The 20,987-nt window shown below is 37.8% G+C and overlaps 1 protein-coding gene across 1 annotated transcript; it reads right to left on the bottom strand.

Moving 5' to 3' along the window:
* Positions 1 to 4,037: 4,037 nt before the first annotated feature.
* creb3l4 (cAMP responsive element binding protein 3-like 4) lies at positions 4,038 to 19,267 on the bottom strand. The gene is made up of 10 exons (XM_067600380.1): positions 18,813 to 19,267; positions 15,382 to 15,534; positions 13,827 to 14,097; positions 12,510 to 12,634; positions 12,343 to 12,432; positions 12,053 to 12,159; positions 11,842 to 11,910; positions 10,411 to 10,495; positions 9,241 to 9,334; positions 4,038 to 7,404 (listed from the first exon to the last, which is right to left on the bottom strand). The coding sequence occupies exons 2-10, from the start codon at positions 15,529 to 15,531 to the stop codon at positions 7,079 to 7,081; spliced, it is 1,317 nt and encodes a 438-aa protein (XP_067456481.1). The 5' UTR covers positions 15,532 to 15,534; positions 18,813 to 19,267; the 3' UTR covers positions 4,038 to 7,078.
* Positions 19,268 to 20,987: the final 1,720 nt, after the last annotated feature.

Genomic DNA, 20,987 nt, shown 5'->3' with positions numbered 1-20,987 from the left:
TAGTTTTGCCTTCGAGGTCTTTTTTGTTTGTTTGTTTCAATGTATTTTTATTCACTGTCAAAAAAAATTTTGATCAATTATTATGACACAAACTCAATCCCATGCATGTGCTTTTCAAACATTTCACATGTGATAAATTTCCACTGTATAACTGTGATTTGATATAAGACATCACATGTGAAAACAATTACATCACATCACATATTAAACACAATATACATCAAAATAAAGTCACATAAAGTCATGTGGATTATCACATGTAATGAAATCACATCCAGGCAATAATGGGGACATTTTACATGTGAAAACAGGAATTTCACATGTGCTTTTTATAGCGGTTGACTCTCTGTTTCTCCTAAATGTAACATCATGATAAAAATATCTTCAACGGGAACCAAACATCGAGGGGAAACAATTTTAAATATAAATGAGTATAAACTGCTGGGATGACTCAGTGGTGTTGAGACATGATGTGTCACTCTGGGGAAATATCAGCACAAGTAAAGCGATGATGTGAGCCTGTTAGCAAAGAGCAGAATGGAAACACAACATCAATAATGGATTCACTTCCAGACGGCTGGCGCTTCAACCTGCTGGAAACCAGGATGGAAACATTGCAAGAGTCAACACGTCCGCACATAGATTTACACATCTATCTGTTTTTTATATTTAACTGGTAACCTGTTCTTTTATAAAAGATATTGTTATGATACTACAGTATGTATTAATATTATAGTGAGTCTTATCTGGATTGGTGCTGGAAAAATTGCCTGGCTGGCTAAAATGATCTCCAATTTACCCCATACAAACCCCTTAAACCTTAAAATAATACATTAATATATCCATTAATTAACCACAAATTTGGTAAGAACCCCTGAATCTGCACTTTAACTGAAACACTGAGGTCTCTTTAAGGTAAGGTTGTAATGTAATTTTGTAAATAATGAGGGTTTTTACCCCTTAATCCATGCAGGAAACCCACTCAAAACATTTATTAAAGTCCAACAACAAAATCCCTTAAAAATAATTAATTTACAGCTGAAGATATATTCAAACCTCTAATTTAAACCAATATCCCAACCCTAACAAAACCTTAAATAGATAATTAATGAATTTGTTAAATATTTTTAAAAAATGTGTAAATTAAGGGAAGCTCATGTAACCTTTTAAAGGTGCAGTGCGTAGATTTTAGTGGCATCTAGCAGGACAATCTGCAATCTGAAACCTCACTGCTAGATGCCACTAAGTCCTACACACTGGTCCTTTAATAGGTTGTTGTGTCGCAGTGAATCGACTGTCTTAACTTTTAAAACCTCGTATTATCTCAGATACAAACATCTGCAGTCTCACTATGAGGTTAAATGTCCCTTTGACGCCATCCTGACAGAGATCAGAGACGTCATTGCTGCTCTACTCTGATCCAAAGGCCTCCACACCTTCACCTGTAAAATACCAGTTCCCAAATGTCAGAGAGACGTTTGTCTGTGACTCAGAGGCCTCTAGACATCTGTAGAGGCTGATCGCTAATCTGTCCACAGCTGGCACTGCCACGGCAACACCACAGTAACCCTTCCCGGCATTTTCCTCCAAATCACCCACTGCATGTTCCGGAAATGTTTTGCAGACTGACTGCAGTTATTACACCTGTCAATGTCTCAGGTAGGAAAGTTTTCATTACTTTTACAGCAATATGTAGCAATACTGTCCATGAAAACCACTGAGCACTTGAGTCAAACACAAGAAACAAATGCACACTTACACAAAATATATAAATAAATAAACAGAGATTGAAACAAATAACTAAAATTAAACACAATTACATCATATCATCACTTTGTAAATAAATAAAATAACATAAATCAACAGTCAGCTATACATGATATATGAAAGCATGTGTAATGGATTCTGTGTGTCTGAAGCTCAGATATGATCAGATTTTAACAATGTTACTTAGATAGACAAAAGCAAGATTGGACAAGATTGTTGGAAAAGAGGCCACGTGAGGATACATGCAGGTTGTCAGGGCCAATGATAAGGATGTTTTTATAAGGAAGTTTTATCTTAATTTACCCTATGAAAGTGAGCAGACATCAATCAGACATTAGTCTTTTATGCTGGACAAGCTAGTGTCTTGCAGTCTTTCCTGGGACATACAGCTGTGTATCATCAGCATAAAGGAAGAGTAACTCATTTTTAAGTAATTAGTGAGAATGAGTTGTTACTGGTTTTGTGCTGGTTCAGAGTTGATCAGGAACAACTTATAAAGAAAGTTGTCAGTATGATCGATTCACAGATATTCATGAACTAATCAGTACCTAGTGGTTAATTAATATAGTCTGTTCTCTAGTAACTCGTTATTATCTATTATATATTCTTCCAGGTAGGACTTAATAGGGAAGGATTTATTAACGATCCATCAATTATCAGGTCTTTCCTCACTCATTCTTTAGTAACTACACTCAATTTTGTGTCCTGTATTGTAAAGTGGAGTCTTTGATGTTGGTGCTTGTGTATTTGTTTTGTCCTTACGGGCCACCATACTTATCAGACAAAAACATGACATTTTGTTTTGTACAAAAAAGTTCTAATTTCCTGTGAGACCAGCCACATGTTATGAAAGGGACTAATAAAGGATTAATAAATCATCTGTCTTCACTCATCTGTATGTGGATAGGTTAATATCATCAGCTCATTTGTCTGTCTGGTAATCACATGTCATCCATCCATCTTTAATCAGCAGTATTAATGTGTCTTTGCTGTGTTTTGCTCCGCTGTGTATTGTTGCCATTTCAACAGGAAGTGGAAGTAGCCCCCCTTCAGGTTCTTCTTGTCAATTATTCAACATAAAAGGATCTAAATATTCAAAAAGCCATGGGTTTGCTCACCATGTGCCTGTTTGACTGATGAACTGTGTTTCTGTGAGTGAAGGCTCAGCATGTCTGATTTAAATTCTTCTCCACAGCGTCATTGAGACAAAATCTAGAGGGAGTACAGAGGCTGAAAAAAAGACAAATTATTTCATTATTTAGTGGCAGACATGTTTAGCTGCTCAACAACATTTACTGTCCAGGGATACACAAGAGTTTAAATCTTTAATTAGAAGTCATCAGCACCTCCGCATTCAAGAGATATTTTGTAAATTTGAAGCAGAAAACAGCTGATTTCTCAGCAGCGACCAACCTGACAGAAGAATTTAATTTGGACACTTTTTTTGTTATTATTAAATTTAGTACTTTAGTCATTTTTCAAGCAAAAATACAAGACATTCTCATGTTGCAGCTTCTTCAGCGTGAGGATTTGCTAATTTTTGTTTGTCATATAATAAAAAATCTGAAAGTTTTCTTTTTCTCTGTGCTTCATGAGACAATGTTAAGTAAGAATAACAAGGAAAACTAGGATATTTTTGCATTTTCTGAAGAAAATGCATGTGAGAACTGGAAGCTGTTCCCAGCCGCCACGGTTACCATGGCATATTACATTTAAGAGATATGGTAGTTAATAAATAGTGTGGTGGAGTTTTATTAATAACCGCAAGGTGGGGCTATTGGTGCCATGATTCAGTATGTCGTGCACATTCTCCCAGAGAACATGTGAACCATTGTATGAAATGTTACACACTTGTGCAATGTACAACATTCCCAATTTGGTTGCAATCCAATTTAGTGTTAAAGAGTTACAGCCTGTTAAGGGCTTCAGGTCATGCCTTGAAAGGTTTGGTAACCAATTACAGACAATCCGTAAGTGATACCAGAAACAAACTCATAAGTTTTGTTCGGGGTCATCTAAATATGGTATGTACCCAGTTTGGTGAAGATTAGATGAAATATGTGCCAACAGAAGGAAAAAATGTGTTTACCAAAAAATTCAAAATGGTGGAATTTTTTTCTGATGTAAATGGGCGTGGCCTATATCATGTAGAAAAAACAAAAAAAACCTGTAAAATAATACAGTAAATTTCTGTGAAATAACTTTTTTTTTACAGTGTATGGTGATAGTCACACTGTCTCATAAACACATAATAAATAAATCAGACACAGTTTCCATTGATTGTTTCCTTTTAATAGAGTAAATATGAAGGATAAAGCCTGTGAGCAGATGAGTGAAGTGTCACACAAACACAGCAAAGCTGTTAGAGATGTTATTTCTGATATATTTAACATAAAACCAGGTTTGTACAGTTTTTATCTGATCTGCTCAAACTGTTTAATTTGGATTCAGTGAAGTCCAAAGGCTGTTTCTGAAGAACTGATCACAAATCAGCTACAATTTCCCATCCTGTTGATGGAACTTAATAAATACATTTTGTTATTTGTATAAAAATTGTTATCTTGTTTAAAATTAAAAAAAAAAAAACATTCAGAGTTCAACTAGACTCAACAAATCCCTTCAACAAAGACAATTCAACATTATTTATAAAAAAGCCCCAAATAAGTTTCACTTTGTTACAACATTTGGGAGTTTTTCTCTCATAATACACATTTCACTTTGAGTGTTTTGACAGAGCAAAACTCTCAGTGCCCTCGAGCAAGGCACTAACACCTTTTGGAGCTGCGACCTCTTTAAAAAAAAAAACAATAACTTGTCATGTTGTCAACAGGTTATAAAAGAGTCATCTGAAGAATTTATAGAGTCCTGAAGGGTTAAACTTGAGCAAAATTAGAAAACAAACTACGTACCAGAAATATATTTCTTCTACCAACCCATCAGATTTATATTGTGTTCCTGCTGACTATGGGATTACGTTTATGTTTGTACCATAATAATTGAACAAAATCTCCCAAGAATCAAAGACGGAAAAAAATAAAAGTGAATAAAAATAAACTGAAACCAAAATAAAAACAAAACAGACACATATAATAAAATTATATAAGAGTGAAACGTGATTACAATATTCAGACTTTTCTTTCACTGATTTTTTCTTTTGCCGTCACTTTTTTTCAGTTTCGCAGCTGAATTTTTCAGTTTCAGTTGTGACCCCCTCCGCCCCCCGATAAATAAAAGTTAAATTAATAAGAAAAGTGGGGCGAGTATCACGTAAACCATAATTCAATCCTGGAAGAGGATCTTTGCTGCACGTCTCCCACATTTCCTTCTGTCTCTCAACTATTTACAAATGAATCATTACAAAATGACCAAGAAACACACGACTTTGTATAAGATTTAGTTTTAATTTTACAGTTAATTTAACGTTAGATGTGCAGCGGTGAGTCAGCACTTTGGTGGTTGGTTACTGTACGGGGTGAAAAAGGCCACTAAGACAAATCTGAGCTGATATTTACATTCCTTTTCCTAAATAAAACAGCTGCTTATTTACACTAACTTAGACTGTGAATTAGTAAAGCGATGTAAATATAGCAGCAGAAAAGCTGTTTATGAAAATATAACCTGCACCTCATGTTTGCTGTGATGGTTTCCTGCAGTACTTTGTACAGTACGCTATATTTCTGTAGTATTATGTCTAATATTTGTAGGGAGAAGTTTTAGTGTCTTCATATTGTGGCAGAAAGCTTCGGAAATAAGTTAGTCATGAACAAAATACTGAAATTCATCTGCAGTTTTAAACCAACAGCAGAACTTTAGTTAAAGTTAACCTGCAAAATGCTTAACAGAAACACGTATTCTGCACATTTCCACGTGAATATTTATATTCTGGGGCTCTACTGGAATATCTTTGCAGGGCTTAAAATCTTTATCTTACTCTGGCCCTTTAAGCAGCCCCTCAGTTCAGCTTCTGTCTGGTCATGTTTGGATAATTTCACAGAAATATGTAAATGTTAACCAGAGTGAAACAAACCTTTAACACCGCAAGAATCCATTAGGGGTAAAAAAAATAAATCTCTTCAAAAGTGAAGAGTTAACTTCTTACTGATCATTGTGGGAATAATACAGCAGCAGCATCGTGTGTCCAAAGCAAATTTACCACAAGCAGCCCAACTAAGCCAGCAAATTAAATTAAATTTATAAATTTAAAAATAAGAGTAAAGGGTAAAAAAATCTCTTTGGCTGCTGTAAAAAACAAAACTGTGAAACCAATTTGTTAGTTGTGCCGACAACGAAGAGGCACCTTCAGTTAACATGTTTGGATTTAACCCTTTCATGCATGAATTATGATAAACTCAGTCAGGAAGTGTTTTTATTCCTCTTTAGGCATGAAAAAAAATATTTGAACTTCATCTTTTTTAAAACACGCATTTTTCAAGGAGTTTGTCCAACTCAGTGGACAGATGATTAATTGTCATTTTCTCCCAACATAAAATCAATACTTGGAAATTTTAACAATTGTATTACTCTTTGATTGTTACTTGATGTTACAAAATTTTATTTACCTGTAAGGGTCTATTACTATAGAAGGATCGGCAAGATACTTCTGAGCAGCTAAGTATTTCCGGCCGGCAGGCGGCCATCTTGGTTTTGAGAAATTTATGGATGGCAGTGTACGGGATGATGCACTAGAGTCCACTGTGTTGACTGATGTGCAACTATACAATTAAAACCCCATGCATATATAAGAAAACAGCTTTTGAATAGCTGTCCACTGTAGTGACCACTATGCATGAAAGGGTTAATGAGCAATCCAGGGGCTGCAAGTATTGATTATGTATTTTTAGGGCCAAAAGATAAAATAAACTGTTTTGTGAATGTAGGTCTGACGTTGGATAAAATTCGGTAATTTAGTCTCATGTTATTGGTTTTAATAATTTGAGGTTCAGTGTGTTTTTTCTGTGAAATGTAAAGTGTCAGGTCAGATATGTTTTTACTTTACGTGACATTATAACAAGGTTAAGTTTGAACTTATGAACAGCTGCTGCAGGCGGCTCTAACTGCAGTGCGGTTCATATGAAGACAGGCAGACATGTTTGTTTCTAATGTTTTATGATCAGTTTTCTTATCAGCTAAATTTAAAACCACCACCTATTGACTCATTTCTAACAGATAACATCTGATACTGATCAGCGCTGATCAATCGGAGCATCTCCGGGTGGTCGTGTGTTTACAGCGAATCTGAAACATTGCAGGGTCGACGTCAGCAGACTCGGATCCACTAAACAGTGCAGTTATTCTGGATGAAACAGTTCCTCTACATCTCGTCAGCGTGCGCCGGTTTAGCAGGATCGTGACTTCGTTTCCCGGATGTCGACCTCAAACCGAGGGCCAACGGCTCAGTCTGCCTAGCAACAAGAGTAGAGTTGTTCCCTGATTGGCTCCCCTCCTGCACTATGCCGTCAAAGCCTGTATTTTCAGGGATTTCTGCTGGTTCTTGCAGTACAGCAGCGCCGTCCGGAGGTCCTGATTGGCTAAGGTCCGAGAGCTGCGATGAGGAGTCGGACTGGACCGCCGGACCATCGGCCTCGTCTGCTGTCGGCTGGGAGGAGATGGGGTCTGTCAGGATGTTTCTGGAAATAACTGGAAAGATTAAAAAAAAAAGTGAAAGTGAGTGAAAACTGAGTAAAGTTTTGTCGTTTTTTATGTTACTGTATGTTTTCTGTATATATGAACAAACAACCTCACATCTCTAATTTTGCACAAATAAGTTGTTCAGAAAAAGTTACATAAATGAGGAAATCCTGCAAAATTTTTAAAAAATTAAGAATTAAGGATTCAAGAACCTTTACTGTCATCTCATCACAGTTACATTTATACTTTTCAGTATCAAACACTACCTATGAATGAACTAAATTTTACCCGGGCTTGGTGAAAAAATAGCATAAATGCATAGGTATTAAAACTGCAGAAGAATTAAAAATTAAGGTTTTAAAAAAGAAAAAAATAGAAAAAATATTAATAGAGAATGTAAAGAATCTAGTGTGCAAGGTTGAATTTATACAGGCATAAAAAAAACTAACAGCGTTCATGGACATGGATTGTGCAAAAGATATATATAAATACATCTGGCTAATGTTCTACAATACAGAATACTAAATAGAGTGCAGCAGTGCAAGAGGATCAGGTGATCCAGTAACTTTACAGCCTTGTTGAGGTAGAATTGGATTTGATGTGAGTGAGTATGTGTAGGGGGGATTATGGGTAGTTGTCTGTCGGGTGCTTGGGGTATGAAGGGTGTTTCACAGCCTGCGGGAGGTTCTGGTTTTCAGGGAGGGGTGTGTACTGAGTGCTGCTGGCTCAGCTCTTATGGAAAGTGTCCTGGATGGAAGGTAACGGGGCTCCAATGATGCAACCAGCAGTTTTTAAGACCTTCTCCACTGTCTGCAGAGATGCATGATCTGAAACATGTGGAGATGCAACTTGTTGCAGGAAGTAGAAGCACTGCCTTCTTGGTCATGGATGTGACATGGCAGCACCAGGTAAGATCTTCAGTGAGGTTTACACTGAGAAACTTGGTGCCTGCCACTCTCTCAACCACGGAGTTGTTAATGTGTAGAAGGGGGAGGGGCGTCTCCAGATCGCCTGAAGTCCACCACCGGTTCTTTGCTTTTGGCAACAGATTCTGTGACCTGCAGTGTTGGAAAAAGTACTCAGATCCTTTACTCAAGTAAAATTATCAATACCACAATGTAAAAATACTCAATTACAAGTAAAAATCCTGCATTAAAGTACTAAAAGTACTTAAGTAAAAGTGCTAATTTTGTAATACTTCTATACTTTTACTTAAGTAGATTTTAAATACAGGCTTTTTACTTGTAATGAAGTATTTTTACATTGTGATATTGATACTTTTACTTAAGTAAAGGATCTGAATACCTCTTCCAACATTGCAAGTCACGGAATCTGATGGGTCACCAAATACAGTGTAACACCGGTCTGGATCTGCAAGCCCTTGTCCCACGATGCAGGCTGGCCTGCTTCTGTTTCACTCACAGCACTTCCAGTGTCTCCCGCCTGGAGGCTCTGTGTCAGATGGTGTCGGTGATGCCTGTGCTGCGTAGCAAACTAAAGCTCATAAGCTTCTCTCGCAGCGTCGCATCCAGTAGCAGTTTGTCAGACCTATTTCCAGGAGGATCCACAGTGAACCCTGGAACTATTTAAGTATGTATTATATACACTATGTACACTATTTAAAGCATCTATGCTATCATTTCCAGTGATTCCACCGAAGGAAAGTTTTTTATCGTATTGTTGACGCACCCTTCGGGTCAGCACCACCGTCACATAAACTCTTAAAGAATTAAATGTATTCATTCTCCTGATCCTGCTGCATCTCTGCAAAGTGATGATTTATCAAATCCCCTGTTATTTCCAGACAAACAAACAAAAACAGGAAGTGATGCAAGAGGGACTGACCTCCTGTGGGTCTGTAGTCATCGTCTGCAGACGCGTCACGGCTGAACGGACTGAAACTCGGCATGATGATCAGACCCAGAGAGACGAGGATGATCTGAGGACACAAACACACACACAGTTTGTCTCTCACTGCAGTGATGTCAGACATGTTAACAGAGCCTGAAGTCTCCGTTCATCAGGATCTGCAATCAAGAGTCAGTTACGCTGAACTGGAAACTGTTTCAAATTTATAGAAATGGGAATTTATGTTTTATATTCCGCTTATTAACTTCTGAAAGAATCTTTTTAGTGGAGAATTGTGAATCTTCTCAGACAGTAGTTGGTTTTAAAGCTGAAAGTGACAATTATTTTCTCAATTAATTAATTGATTCATAATTTAATCGTCTATGAAATGCTAAAAATTGTTGTTATAGAAATCTTGAGCTCGTCAATCCAGAAACTCCAGGATATATGGACGTCTTATGCAAAAAGATTTACTGACAAACACAGACTCGATCAGAAGTTACAGTTCAAAGTGCTGCTGTGCCCAGGTGACCTTGTCCCTTGTCACAACATCGTTATAAAATTGTTTACTTTAGCGCTGTCTCTATGGCAACAATCATAAAACCAGGTTGGCTCGACCGGGATGAAGACAGCTGTCTGTCCCTCACTGTCTGCTGGTCTAAGGAGCTTTTCATACATAGCACATATAATCTGTCTGCACATAAACTTATCTTTAATTTGCTTGTTCTGTCTGACTAAACCTTCAGATATTCAATTTAATGTCAAATATGACACAAAAAAAACCATCAAATTGTCAAGTTTGACAGGCTGGAAACAGAACATTTGGCATTTTTGCTTGAAAAATGACTAAAACGATTAATCAAAATAGTTGACGATTCATTTTTAGTTGACGAGGCATCATTTTTCGATCAACAATTCAAATAATCGACTAATCGTTGCAGCTTTTGTTATTTTTTTTTTACCTTTTAGACAAAAACTGCTACTAAATTTTCGACAACAAATAGAGCTGAATATGCTGGCTTCTTCTCTTTAATCAAATAATATGGAAAGAATCAAAACCAGGATTCAAAAAGAACTGAAACCCTTGAGCAGAATCCTGAACCCTGCTACAAACACACACACACACACACACACACACACACACACAGCATCTTGTGTGTTTCCTACCAGTAAGCAGGTGCTGGTCTGGGCTCCTTTGCTGACCGTCCGTTTGATCAGAGACTGAAGTTGTCGCAGCTGAGCCAGCAGAGACCTGAACACATCGATACAGTCACTGAGTTCACATTGACTTACATTATCTCTTTATTCACATCCTCCGAACATCCACAACATTTTAATCCTCTTATATCAAAAGTGTTTTTAACCTTTTCATTTATCTGCTGGTTAACTCTTACTAATACCATCAGAAAAGAGTTTTAGATCATCTGTATGTAAAACAAACAGAAGGAAGTTTGGTTTTAGACTTGTGAACAGCCTCAGTGGTCAGTTTATCTTGTGTGTAGACTGATAAACGTCACCGCCGTGTGTATTTCAACTTGATTATTTTTTTATGTGTGTGGATGAATTGTATATGTGTTCTTTTGTTTGCCTCAAATTGCCCCCCTGAGGGACGAATAAATTGTTCTGAATTAAAAATCGAACCACTAAATAATCTCCACAGCTGCACAGAGAGAAATATCTGCAACTCCAAAACCAAAACAACTTCTCTTAAATGTATCATCATTACAGACTGAAAGGAAAAGATTTAAAGATTTGTTTAGACTATAAGGATCAAGTTGCTCCTCCATATTTAAAAGTTTAACTATCACTGCAGATGAGCTGAGAACAAGAAGCCAACAGCACCCTCTGCTGCTGGAAACCTTTTCTAAGAGGCATTCTGCAGGGTCTTAACTCCCTTTATTTACAGGCTGTTAGCAGAGTCACTACATGCAATATATTGTTATTTTCAGAAGAAGTCGGGCTATTAAGAAATGCCATCGATTTGCATGTGAGTATTATAAATGTTTTATCATTTTGTTAGGATTAAAATGGAGTTTTATGCCTGTATGTTCTCAGGGTTTCAGCACAGTGAATAATACAGTAAGGAGTAGGGATGTGCAGAGAACCCAGTATTTGTATTTGTATTTGTTGAGGCAGTAAAATTATTTGTATTCGAATAAAAGTGGACAGATGTTTAAAAATCCTGTTTTTGTTTCTATTACCTTTTTAATTTTAGAAAATTAAAGTGTTACAATAAGTGTTCATAAAGCATGTGTCAGTAGTTCAGCTTTATCTCTGGGGAACACTCCCGACTCTGGAAGTGATGTCTAAATTAGGAAATGTGCGTCATGTAACAGGTGGATGTGACTCCCCTCACTGAGACCTGCTGATAGACGTCACAGCGGAGCAGAGGAGAGACACTGAGATAGTGATGTAACCGACCTGCACTCTGGTATTTGACATGGTTTGTTTTTCTTCCTGAGAACAAATAATTTTTGAAATATTTGTATGAAACAAATATTCGTAAAAAAAAAAAAAAACAAAAAAAAAACACTATTTGCCGAATAACGTATTTGTATTCGGGCACATCCCTAGTAAGGAGTCAATAGTTAGTCGTACATGTTGTGTTTCTCCAGCTGTTCCACTGTCCTCTGCAGCTCCTTGTTCTGTGCTGAGCAAGCAGCAGCCCTGTTAACACACACACACACACACACACACACACACACATACAGGTGTATTACTATAACTGAAAACCTCCTGAGAGTCCTGAGCTCTCGGGATGGATATCATGTTCTAGTAATGTGAGATTTTATCTGACGCCAAACTGAACCTGCTCTCCAGACCGTCGATGTACTCCTTCCTCCTGCGTCGGCTGTCCTGAGCCGACTGCTTATTGCGGATTTTCCTCCGAACTTTTTTCAGGATTCGTTCCTCAGCCTACAAATAAAAAGTTCATTTAAAAAAAAAAAACAACTTATTGTCTCTACACTGTGTTTCACTCCTTCATGTCAGAATAAACTCAGATCTCAGTTTTTCAGGGACAAACCAGCTTTGTGTTCTTGTTTTTGTGACAAAACATCCTGAGTTTAAGAAGCTGTGATTCAACAGCAGCTGTCTGACCTTGGTGAGAGGAAGGTTGCTGGGCAGAGAAATTCCTTCTTGAGTCAGCAGCTTCTGTTCCTCCTCAGTCAGCTGAAGATCCGGGTACAGCTGCAACAGTAGAAGAAGAGTCAGACCTCCAGCATCAGCTTAACTCTGCCTCAACTCCACCTGACGGTGAGCCTTACCAGATCTCCGTCAGGGCTGGGAGGGTCGATGGAGGTCAAACTGCCGTCGAGGCGAGCGGCAGAAACCACTGGCAGCTCGTTAACGATGCATGAGTCCGACAACAACAGCTGGGAGCTCCATTCATCTGCACAGGAGAGGAAATGACATCATGATACAATCAAGTGTAAGGATCTGTAGAGGCCTCACACACAGGTAACAAACTAAAAAAACAACAAAAACAAGTAATTTGTTTTAATTAATTCAAACTCAACCCGTAACAGCATGTAAAGCCAGCGATGTCCATCCGTCTTACTGTTCAGTTTAGTCTTTATATTTGCCTGTGTGGTCGTAGAGCTGCACTGTGTCAGACCAGGTTGTAGAGTTGATACTTGTGTGGTAAACTGGCTGCTGAGTCCTCAGATGTGTTGTCATTGTCGAGAAAGGCAGCAAGTTGGCAAACAGCCTTTTCATTGTTGGTAATTTTGCTCCCAAAACACCACAAACTGCTGCTCAGATGTTTCGGTGTCGTGATTATCTGATCAGCACGACTTTGCACGCTACTGTCCTCCATTTTTATTTACTAGCTTAGCTTACTGATAGGTTGAAGAGCAATTGGTCAAGCTGAGAGTGAATTTTAAGAACGCCTTCTGCTGGATCAAAGTCAAAGTCAAATTTATTTATGAAGCAGAAAACAATCAGACCAGAGCAGGCAGCTAAAATCACAGATACAAGAAACAGCGACACAAACAAAGAGGCAGCTCTCAGGTAGAAACAGACAACACCTGAGCATCACAGCCACAAACCAAAATTCAGCATCAGGAGGATTCAAACACTAGTGAATAAAAGTAAGTTTTGAGCCTGGACTTAAAAGAGTTGATGGAGGGAGCAGATCTGGTGAGGGGGGGGTGCTGCTCCACAGTCTAGAGGCTGCAACCGAAAAGACATGATCGCCCCTAAACTTAAGTTTAGAACTTAGGGGTAGAATAAGGGGTTAGAAGGTCTGTGATCTAGAAGGGGGGAGCAGCCCGTAAAGAGCTTTATAAACAAACAGGAGAACTTAAAAATCAATCCTGAACCGTACAGGCAGCCAGTGGAGAGAGGCTAGGATAGGGCTAATATGGTCCAGGTACCTGTCAGTAGTCTGGCTGCAGCATTCTGGACCAGTTGCAGGCGGGACAGGAACGACTGACTAATCCCAGTATACAGAGAGTACAAAGCAAAATACTTCAAATGGTCTGTTGCACTTATAGGCTGTAACATGCGACAAGTAAAAATTAGTAGTCATGAAATCCCTTCTGTCACTCTACACATCATCGTATCTCCTGACTAAACCTCACCGAGCTCTATGGAGATGACGTCCACGTTCTGCTGTCCCGGTTCAGTCTTCACACTGCCCAGGCCGCTGATGTCATACACCACCTGGTAGACGGTCGCCGGGGCCGTCTGGGTGGTCTCGGGAGCCGCCACGGTGACGGGACTCTCGACGACAGGATCCTCGGAGATGCCGCTGTCGCTCTCTGATGAGGGGTTGGCGGGCGGGCCGCTGGGAAACACCTCGTTTGGGTCGACACCATGGAGGACGTCCTCTGACTCGCTGTCGCTCAGCGTCTGAGAGAGAACAGACGGTTTCACACTGATGCTCGTATCTGAACAACAGTCACTATTTTATACTTAAATCACTGTTTTTAAAATCAACTGACAACTTTTTAAACTTTATTGTCTTTTGCCAAGATGTAAAGCCTTATAAACTGAACTTAGACCATCACAAGATGTTAAATTTAGCACTGAAACTCAAAGTGAGACTAAAGAGAAACATCCTGATCCAGTTACACTACAATCTGCGTCATTCAGCACATTTCTCTTCTTTATTTTACTTCTTAACCAAAAGATTATTACTTCACTTTCTATCTTTTAATTTATGACTTCTGGCAGCCTAAATCTGCTGAAAACAAAGCCGGTTTTGGATTTTGTTCTGGTTTCTTTTCTTGCTCAAACAACAAGAACCAGAACAAGGATCTGATAAGAAGAAGAGCTGTGACGATAAATCAACTAGTCGATCGAAAGAAAATTATTTTGATAATCGATTTCGGAAATCGACAGCGTTTGGGAGTCTCTGAGCAGCGCTGTTCCGGTACGTGAGTCAAACTCTGTGTCGTTGCCTGGGAAACCACTGTTCGCGTGTCTCCGTTAAGGAGTAGGCCTATGTTTGCGTAGCGAGCGGGAAAGAGCGAGGAGCAGAGAAATGACGGTGGATGCCAGCGGAGCAGAGGAAAAGGTTAGTAGTAGTAGTAGTAGGAAAAGTTGTCAGTCTGGCAGTAGATGTACAGTACAGACTACAGTGTGTCAGTTAATAAATGCTAAAAAGTCACGTCTGTTGTTTCCCCAAATGCTGGAAAAGTGAAGGATGTTAGCTCCAAAGTTAGCAACAATGGGTTAGCATAACCTGAAGACACAAAACAGAGAATGTGTGGCTGTCGAGTTTACTGTGCACTCTGTCCCGTTACAATTAATTGATTATTTAGAGAAAATAATCATCAGATTAATCAATAATGAATATAAGCGTTAGTTACAGCCTTGATAAGAAGAATCTGAGTTACAACATAAATAAATGTAAACTAATACCAACCCAAAGAACACAGTTTAAAATACGCAAAAATGATCATTTAAATATGAAGACATCTGACAGGAGAAAAGTAGAAGTGTAAACTGTTTACTGCGTCTGGATAACTAGAAATAAGACTAATGATGTCGGGATTAAAGAAACCATTTTTCAATCACAATGTCAGTAAAATATTTTCTCTCTCTAAGAAAGAAACCAGGTCAGAAATCCAGAGAAGAGACTCCAGATAACATCACCCGAACTATCTTATCACACAGATGTAGGAGACTCACACAGTCGGGGTCTACCGCCCAGTCCTGCAGGGGTTTCTCTCCGCCGCTGAAGACGAGTTCGGAGCAGGAGAACGGAGCGTCGAGCTGCCAGCTGTCTGCCGCCGCGCCGCCGTCACCGCTGAGAAATATCTCCCCGCTCTCTGCATCCATCACCTGAAAGACACGTTTACACGCTGCTCACCAGACCCACTGACAGTAAGGAGGAAGGGTCAAAGGTCAAAGATTCACTGTGAACACCGTCCCCATGAGTAACAGGGACAGATGTGTTATTCCATTAACTTCTATTGTATTTTGGTGAATATATACAAAGTTTAGAGCTGCAATGATTAGTTGATCAAAAGAAAATGAATCGGCAGCTATTTAAATAATCGTTTTAGTCATTTTCTAAGCAAAAACGCTAAAAATTTGCTGGTTGCAGCTTTTCAAATGTGATGATTTGAAGTTTTTCTGTGTTCTAATTGACATTAAACTGAATATCTTTGGATTTTTGACTGTTGATCAGATAAAAACAGACATTTGAAGACTTTATAACAGGCATTTTCATTATTTTCTGACATTTTATAGACAAACCAATTAATCGAGTAAATCATTACTGAAAGTCATTAGTGGCAGCCCTAATGAAGTTAATTATTATTTTGGTTTTAGTTGCCAATCAGATTTAGGTCAATACAGAAATAAGGTATGAATATGAATCACACACCTGCAGTAAAAGCCAACATGAAGAAAGAAGAAAGTAAATACAACTGAATAAAGAGTCTGTCTGAGTAATGAGAAACCGTTGTGACGCAACACTGGAGGAGGATATCCTGGTAGGTAGGTACACACACACACACACACACACACACACACACACACCTGGCCTCTGACAGTACCAGTTTGACTGAATAGAAACCTGATAAGCTGCTACACGTGTTTCCAGTTTTTCCTCCCTACATTCAAACTTTACATCTGGGTTCCCACAAAAAAACAAGCTTTAAATTACATTTCTCAATTATTTTTTAGGTCTTATTGTTAAAATGAGACCAAAACTTTAGAGGTAAAACATGACACTAGAGGTTAAAGTGCCAACCATGAAACACAGTGTCCCCACTTCACCTGGTCGGGAACCTTTATTGCCAGTCATTCCCTTCTTCCTCATTTCCTCTTTTCTCTACTATCACATTGCTAATGATGTTATAAATCCTGATAAAAGCCTTCTTGTGTACACTGAACTCTGTCATGAGCCTGAGTGATATATCTGCATATATCACTTCATCACAGATATATTAGTATCAGTGTATCATTATCACTGTTTTTCACGTCCCTCTTCAAACAAATCAGGAGCTCAAATGAACATTAAACATGTTTTTCTTGCTGTAATCATTCCTCCTGCTCAATAAAATGTGTTTAAAAGTTTATCTGAAGCTAATATGAAGCTTCAGCGTCCAAATGAGTCAAATCAAGTAGATATCTTTCAACGTTACAGTCTTTTTAGTGCCAAAGTTCCTCTTTTTGTTACTATACTTCCACCTGCAGCTCAACAGGGAAACACTGTCCGAGGAAACACAAAGAGGGAATTTGATGCTAAAAAGACTGTAAATGTGTCAGATATCCACTTGATATGACTAACTCAGACTGCTGAAGCTGAATAGAAGCTTCACACAGACTTTTAAATGACTGTGTGGACACACTGTGGATTTTGGCCTCCATCACTTCCATTGAAAGCACATTTGAAGGATCTTTTAATATCCAGTATGAACAGGAGGAATGATTACAGCGAGGAAAACTTCTTTCACCGTTACTATGGACACTCCTCCTTTAAATATGTTTATTTTTACACTGTAAAATGTTCTGCTCACAACATATCTCAGACACAATCCTTTAAGAATGAAATTAACAAATTAACAAGCACATAATTATTAGTTAGTTGAATACTGCTGCACAATAAAAAACGTTTTTAACACATTAACCAAGTTGTGACACTCAGTTATAGTTGTCTATATGTATGTTATTATTATCTAATTTATGTTTACTCAATAACGAGTGCGACAATTAGCCAATTAATCAATTAGGTGCAAACTATTAAATTGCTCAACAACTATTTTGCTAATCGATTAATTGTTTTGACTCATTTTTTAAGAAGAAAATTTCTAAATTCTCTGATTCCAGCTTCTCAAATGTGAATATTTCCTGGTTTTTTTAGTCGTCTATGACAGTAAACTGAATATCTTTGGGTTGACATTTGAGAAAATAATCATCAGATTAATCGATAATGAAAATAATCTTTAGTTGCAGCTCTAAACGAGTTACAACCAAACAAGAAGCTGTTGTGTCCAGCAACTGCCTTGACTGTCAGTGGTGGAAAGTAACTTAGTACATTTACTCAAGTACTGTACTTAAGTATAATTTTGAGGTACTTGTACTTAACTTGAGTATTTCCATGTGATGCTACTTTCTACATTTCAGAGGGAAATATTGTACTTTCTACTCCACTACATTTATTTGACAGCTTTAGTTACTTTTCAGATGAAGATTTGACACAATGGATAATATATCAAGCTTTTAAAATACAACACATTGTTAAAGATGAAACCAGTGGTTTCCAACCTTTTTGGCTTTTGACGTCTTACAAAAAGCAGTGTGTAGTCGGGGTCACATTTCACATGTCTATGAGTTGTTAACAGCTCCACCAAATAGTGATTTTTCCCTCTAAACTTCTCACATGCTTTCATTTCAATAAATGTTCAAATGATCCAATATTTCAGCAAAAATCAAAGATTAGAGAAAAAGTCCAAAAACTCAAAAAACAGATTGTGTATCAGAACTTTGTTTTTTCTTCTTTCCTCTCCCATTAATCATCTCACCACCCCTCAGATTTATCTGCTGACCCTTTGGAGGGGCCCCAGTGGACTAAACTAGCTAACTGTATATAAAGTAGTGTAAACTAGCTCCACCTCCAGCAGCTACAACAGTAACATGCTGCTCTAACACTGATGCTTCACTATTAATAATCTAATGATGTCATATATAATAATATATCAGTCAGAGGGACCAAACCACTACTTTTACTGCAATACTTTAACTACATCAAGCTCATAATACTTATGTACTTTTACTGTATTTTTCATGCAGGACTTTTACTTGTAATGGAGTATTTTTACTTTGCTGTATTGGTACTTTTACTGCAGTAAATGATCTGAGTATGTCTACTACAGTGTTAAACACTATTTAATGTGGCTGTTAATTTATAGGAAAAAATACCTTTAAACCTACATTTTCATTTCAGTATCGTAGTTTGTTTTATCATAGACTTGCAGTGATGCTCCAGTCATTAGCTGTTAATTAGCTGTTAATTAGCTGTTAATTAACGATGAGTGTCAGAGTTCAGGCCTGATCCTGGTTCATCCGGATCAACAGGAGCAAGCAGCAGACTGAATGTTAATAACACTCACCGTACGAGGCAGATTTTCCTTCTTCTTCTTGTTTTTCAGCCTTCAGAGGCTCCGGTTCTTCATCACACAGCGTCCCGGACCTCTGCTGCTGCAGGAGGATGGTAAACAAAAACACCAACAACAACAAAAACAACAACAACACGCTGCTTTCTGCTGCTTCACACTGAAATTCAACTTCCAGCTGGCAGCCAGCGGCAGTCCGCTTCCTCCTCCAACTCTTCTTCTTCCTTTATCTTCTGCAGCGTCTTCATCTCCTTCTTCTTCGTGTTCGGGGTCGTTTGTTGGACGTTACAGGTGTTAATGGCGCCACCTGTTGTCTGGAGGCTGAACAAATACGACTAATTGTAGAAGTTCTCCGACTTTATTTTAATATTATGAGTTTAATCTAGAAATCACAACTTTATTCTCGTAAAATTCTACATTTTGCAATTGTAATTTGCACATTTTACATTTAAACTGCACATTAATAGCAATATCTTGCCTTAAAGTTTAAAATTCTATTTTTATTCCATTTTTATTCTACTTTTTTTTTTTAGTATAGTACTTTCTGTATAAATATATATTTTTGGTGATTCACACACACACTTCATTGTGTGTTTTTTTTGTAAGCTACATGTGTTTTTTGTCATTCATGTGATAGTTGCTGTTACACTGAAATTTCCCTTTGATGATAAATAAAGTATTGATATATTAAAAGTCTCCGTCCAGTCAAAATCATGTGTTTCTTCTTGTTCCTTCAGCTGGATGTTCTTCTCTTCTCTTTGCAGAATGATGTTTGTTTTCAGTGGTGGATTAAAGACTGCGAGATCCTTTACTTAAGTAAAAGTAATTAATAGTAATCAATACCACAATGTAAAAATACTCCATTACAAGTAAAAGTCCTGCTTTTAAAATCCTACTTTGTCAGGATCCAGTCACAGGCCCAATCCCAATGTCCCCCCTAAGTCCTGAATCCTCAAGGACTTAATTGACGTCACCTGGTGAGTGCTTGCGTGTGAGAAGCTGCAAGGACTTGAATTGGTTTAACAAGTAATGGGACATCACTTTGCAACATATCACGTTACCTTGATGACACCAAAACATGTTATGTATGATTGTCGGTTGCCATATCAACATGATTGATTGGAATTTCTCTTAACAAAAATAGAAAAAGACAAAAATAGTAAAACCACTCACTCATAAAGCACATAATACATTAAAAAAAGAGATGATATTAAAACAGTAATATCCAACCCATAAAATAATCATGTGCTTGGCAGTCAAGTAAGGGACCGACTGTCTGATCTGAACGTCTTCCAGTGGATGAGAGGTAACTGTCAAATAATCAATTTACTTGTTTTTGTCAAAACAGCATCAATAAGCAAAAATTAAAATGGTTGATGAATAAACTAGGTGTCTAATATAACCGATGCTCCTCAGATTTCATGTGTTTTTATGTATCTTAAATCCTTGTTAATATAGTGTGTCTTTGTACATTTAGGCAGACCAGTTCACCCACTACAGTTTGTTAACCGTTTGTTTGGGGTTTTTTTGTTAATGCTTCCGGGCTTTCCCTGCTAACCCTGTATTTAACACTGATTTAATGTCACAACGCTGTGAACTGTGGGTATTTCCCTCAGACAAAGTCTACAGAGATGCAGACTTACAGAAAGTTTTCTGTACTTTCCGTAGTTTATTTCTGTGCTGCGTTTCAGTTCAGTCCTGTTAGATCTTCTGTTCTGTATCTACTTGATTTGACTCATTTGGACGCTGAAGCTTCATATCAGCTTCAGATAAACTTTTAAATACATTTTTTTACACAGAGGGAGGACTGTGGATTTTGTCCCCCATCACTTCCATTGTAAGTGCATTATGAAGTGATCTTCTAATGGTCAGTATGAACAGGAGGAACGATTACAGCAAGAAAAACAAGTTTCAATCTTCAGTGGGGCTCCAGACTGTTGTTTTAAGACACATTTGAAAAATTGTGAACCTGAAAAAAGTCTAAAGACTCTTTCAATCAGAATCAGTTGAACTGGTGTTGGCGTCCATGTAATAAAATAGAATAAAATAAAATAAGAAAACTGAATAGAAATAGAATGATGTAATTTGATTAAAAAATGAAATGTTTGACATTATACTGTAGGCTATATTATTGGCAACTGAATTTACAGGGGAAGTACAGTCATGATAACG

The sequence above is a fragment of the Thunnus thynnus genome, chromosome 10 (genome assembly GCF_963924715.1).
Source record: "Thunnus thynnus chromosome 10, fThuThy2.1, whole genome shotgun sequence".
NCBI lineage: Eukaryota > Metazoa > Chordata > Actinopteri > Scombriformes > Scombridae > Thunnus > Thunnus thynnus.
Note: the sequence above shows the minus strand (reverse complement) of the source record. Positions and strands in the feature narration are given on the sequence as shown.

Coding starts and splice junctions, on each gene's coding strand:
- creb3l4 (XM_067600380.1), bottom strand. CDS start 15,531: ATGGATGCAGAGAGCGGGGAGATATTTCTCAGCGGTGACGGCGGCGCG. Junction 10,496..11,841: donor CAGCTGGAGAAACACAACAT/GTACGACTAACT, acceptor CGATGTGTTCAG/GTCTCTGCTGGCTCAGCTGC. Junction 7,405..9,240: donor TGACTACAGACCCACAGGAG/GTCAGTCCCTCT, acceptor TAATCTTTCCAG/TTATTTCCAGAAACATCCTG.